The sequence below is a fragment of the Zingiber officinale genome, chromosome 5A (assembly GCF_018446385.1).
Source record: "Zingiber officinale cultivar Zhangliang chromosome 5A, Zo_v1.1, whole genome shotgun sequence".
NCBI lineage: Eukaryota > Viridiplantae > Streptophyta > Magnoliopsida > Zingiberales > Zingiberaceae > Zingiber > Zingiber officinale.
The window spans coordinates 4,595,978-4,600,695 of NC_055994.1; the positions used below are offsets into that span (position 1 = coordinate 4,595,978).

The following is a 4,718-nucleotide window of genomic DNA, read 5'->3' on the forward strand; positions in this document are numbered from 1 at the left end:
AAGTCTAAACCATTAAGAACAGATAAGTTAAATTTGGAATCAATAATGTTAAGTTCCGTTTATGATTTTTAATTTAACTTCTAAAGAACTCAATAGGTTATTTAGGAAAGGTTCGATACTTGTACAAAATTTTTGTACAGTGGAACCGGTACGATCTTCCTAGGACTAACCAACAATTGGTATCAGAGCTAGGGTTTGCCTCTGTGTGTTTTGGTTTTCAAATTAATTGTGCACATGTCATACATAATTTAGGTAGGATAATAGTAGGATGTGCTTGGTGAAAATCTGTATTAGACTTCGCCACTGTTTACTTCGGTAATAAAAAATTATGAAGTAATATATTACAATTAACTTCGGTGCAAAATTTAATATAGTAAATACTATTTTAGACTTCGTAGATTAAAAAATACGGATTTTACTTCTAATTTTATCTAACATTTTACTTCGTGATATATATTTGATGAAGTAATAAGTCACAAAATTAAACTATATGTCTAAATATTAAAGTAATAAGTTATAACTGATTAAAAATATTTTCCTAGCTGAACCATCAGCCGGTTTATTTTTTTCCACGCGAGAACCCTAGCTAATTACTTTATTTTTCCTCGTCGTGCGCCCTCTGTCTACTTCTATCTTTTTCGCGTTTTTTTTCCTTCGCCCTCTTTGTGTTTTTTCGCCCGACGCATTCAACTCCACTCGACAACCTTCGACTCCCCCAGCGGCCTTCGACACCCCGCCGGCGACCTTCGACTCACCCGCCAGCAAATCTACTTCACCCAACCGACGGTCTTCGAGTTGTTCCCCCGGACACACAAAGATCCTTTCCTCTTTACAGAGCTAGGTTTGTTCGACCTCTTCTTTCCTTTCCTCTCTGCCTCACCGTTAGGTTTCTCTTCCTTTCCTCTCTGTTGGTTTGTCTCTAACTGATCCTAACTATCGTGTTTTTGTCGTGCGCCCTCTAGGTCTTCTTCGTGTTTTTTAGCCTTGCCGGTGAGCTCGTCGAATTCTTCTATTTAAAACACCAGAATCGCTTCCTCATCTGCATCGTATTGGAAAGTGAGCGAGAGAGAGAGAGAGAGAGGGAGAGAGAGAGAGAGGGAATGGCGAAGGCGGTGGTGTTGTTGGATCTGTGGGTGAGTCCTTTCGGGCAGCGTTGCCAAATCGCACTGGCGGAGAAGGGGGTGGCGTACGAGTACAAGGAGCAGGACTTGAGCAACAAGAGCCCGCCGCTGCAAGCCAACCCCGTCCACAAGAAGATCCCCGTCCTCATCCACGACTGCAAGCCGGTGTGCGAGTCGCTCATCATCGTGCAGTACATCGATGAGGTGTGGTCTGATGGCGCACCGCTTCTGCCGGCGGACCCCTACGCCCGCGCCCAGGCGTGCTTCTGGGGTGACTTCATTGACAAAAAGGTATTGCTATGCCCGCCACCTGTTTGATTATTGGTTGTATAGAATAAGCCTAGTTTTACCTTGCTAATTCGACTGGGTCACCGTACGTTAGACTCGATAGTAGAGGAGGTAGCTGCTAAGGAGGCTCTAAGCTTCTAAGTTGGCAGTGTTTGTTAGTTTTTTTTAACTTGTTGTGGAGTTTGAGAATAACTGGCATGAAAGAAACAGGCAGTCGAAAAGTTCTTTCTCTTGGGGAATTGATTGTGCATTTGATTTTTAGTGGTTTTAGTCAATATTAGTGATTGGTGAGTAGTTCTTATTGTTTTCATTAGTGATTGAAGCAAATATTATTACCTTTCCCTTATATCGCAATCAATCTTACCCTCCTTAATGAAGAAAGCGAGAGCATACCCAAAGTGTTCTTTTTAGCATTCACTGAATGGTTTGCTACTTACCAGATCTTACCTATAGTTTACGCTAGACATCTAGAGAGGCAATATACATCCCTCTCTGTTTCAGTAAGAAATTGGTTAAAAAAGATCTTGTTTTCTTACCAAAAGAAGGAAAAAGAATTTTTTTTAGAATTTATTTGTGTTGCTTAACTGCTTGGCTATCGGAAACAATCGACTTCCCGATTTTCTACAACTCTAGGTTTGTTCCTTCTCCGAACCCTTCTTTCCTTTCCTCTCTGCCTTATTTCCTCTCTGCCTTTTCTTTCCATCTACTTGTGTCATTTTAGAGCAACCACAAAAAAGGAGGGATTTTTTTTATATGATATAAAAAAGTGGATCATTTTTTTTCAAATATAGATTTTAGAAAAAAGTTGGTAATTTAAAAAGGAGGCAACTAGGGGTCATTTATTTTTCGTCGTTGTTATCTTAAGTCTTGAAAGAGAGTCATGGGGAAAAGTAAAGTTGTTGTTGTGTGACCTTGTGGTTATGGGTTCGAGTCATGAAAATAATCTATTGCAATACAGAGTAAGGTTGTGTACAATTGACTCAATGTGGTCCGACTCTTCCCTGAAACTTTGCATTAGCTGGAGCTTCATGTATCTTTTTTTTATTATTATATCAAGTCTTAGGTGTTAATTAAAAAAGGAGGCAACTACCAATCATTTTATTTCCACCACTGGTATCTCAAGTATCTTGCCTCTTCCATAAAGTTCAAATTTCACTATTTATTTTCCTAGGTCTTGTATATGTGATATAATTTGAGATTCATTTTCTATTCTACCTACATCTCTCTTAGAGTTGGTGCCAAACTTTATTTTCTTAACACCTCGTTCTCAGGTTAAAGTGATTGCCAAATTGTATTTTCTTAATCTCTCTTTGTTGGGGAAAAGTGATTCAGAACTTTCTTCTCTGGAGATTTGATAGATCAAAGATGTTGGAACTCAAATCTCACTTGTGTTTGCAACACTTGTATGTCTCTGCATATGTGCAACTTCAAAAAGACAGACTACTTTTTTTGTTCCTACCAGTATGTTATTTTCAAGTTGTCAATTCAGTCGTCATTTCTTTGTTAATAAGACCATTCTATTGCATCTTCAGACTTCTCAATTTCTATATTAATATTGCTTATTTGTCATTGACATGTCTAGTGTCTTTTCATATTCAAACTGGAGCACAATATCTGGCTTCAACTTGAATGTTAGAAACAACAGGCTATATTTTCTATTAATTATTCAGTAAAATCTATTTTTAAAGTAATTAATTAGCCTTAGAGGCTATCTATAGGTGAGTTTTAGTATCCTTGGTGGATAATAAAATACAATGATTTTTCCTCTCAACTAATCTAATATAAACATATTTTGAAAAATCATTACCACATCAAACTGTTTGTGTCTGATTTTGAAAAATCATTACCACATCAAGTAATTTGATATTCTTTGCATTAGCAGTAGAATATCTTGTTTTCTTAAGTAATTAAGTTATAATCTAAATATACATGGGGTATATTTAGATTTTTCATTACTTTGCCATTACCTTGCAATTATTATCTTACAGTTACCTTTACAAATACATGAAGAAAGAAAATAGAGCTGAGTATGTGTCATTTGTGGATCCTGGTCACATACCTACATGTGGTGTGAGTGAAGATGGTAGTAAATTATCACAACATATTACTGCTCAGTTGGGAGCATCAAACAGAGATAGCATATGCTTCATCCCATATAACATTGGGTAATATTTTAATTATTTATCATTTCCTACTACATGCTAGTCAATGTTATATTTTTATTTGTGCAGGTACCATTGGATCTTGACTATAATTAATGAAGATAAGAATATGATATATTTATTGGGCTCTTTGAGTAAAAGGAACCGAGATCATGCTTGGCAAACTATTGTGACCAAGTAAGTATTAACTTATGCTGCTTTTGAATGCATTCAATTCATTATAGGTTGAAAAAATAATTTTCTATTTTTTACAATGTAGTGGAGTCAAGATATATAATGCATCAAGGGGTATTTCAAAAGGACCAGGTTTTAAACATTTGACAATATGTATTGTAACTATGTATTTAGACATCAATTAATAATTCTTATTATTTGGATTGTGACTTCTTGCATGACATTTTCAATTTCATTAGGGTAATCTTAAACAAAATGGTGGTGTTGAATGTAGATATTGTCTGATACGGTACATGAAAGAGATAGTCTTAGATGAATATCCAAGATTGGAGAGAAAGGTAAATTTCTTCTTTATGAAATATTTTCTGTATAAAATATTAAGTCATTTTTCATTGATCCTCAAACTTTTGGTTAATGATTCAGTTTGTAGCATCAAAAAACAAACAGTATTACAATCAATATCAGTATGATGAAGTCAGAAGTGAATGGAGCGAATTCGTCTATTTCTATGTGGGTGCCTAACTGTAGACTATGATATACATTTTAGATTGTATTTAGAGATTTATGGATACAAAAGTTTTTGGGTTATGGTTAAACATTTCTTTTATGAATACACTTTTGGATTGTATTTGATAGATATTTGTGATATATTTGTTCAATTTTGGTGATGAAAACTATTGTGTTATAGCAAAATATTATGATATACACTTTTGTCAATTAAATTTGTATTGTAGTAAAATATAGTCAACTACTTCGATACTATAAATAAAAATGATGAAATAATACAATACATAAGACTTCAGTTAATTTAAATATTGTCGTAGTTAAAGAAACTATTTACTTTGTCATTGATTAAAATTGTTGAAGTCATTCGTATGTATTACTGCGCTAACTTAAATTGTTGAAGTGTAGTAAAATATGTTTTTTACTTCCATACTACGATGAAGTAATACAATAACAATTACTTCGATCA

General features: G+C 34.8%; 1 protein-coding gene across 1 annotated transcript; it reads left to right on the forward strand.

Annotated features, from left to right (window-relative positions):
• The first annotated feature begins 1,100 nt into the window (after nt 1-1,100).
• Nucleotides 1,101-1,506, forward strand: LOC121982587 (glutathione S-transferase 3-like). Its single transcript, XM_042535730.1, has one exon. It carries the CDS (start codon nt 1,101-1,103, stop codon nt 1,437-1,439), a length of 339 nt encoding a protein of 112 aa, XP_042391664.1. The 3' UTR covers nt 1,440-1,506.
• Nucleotides 1,507-4,718: the final 3,212 nt, after the last annotated feature.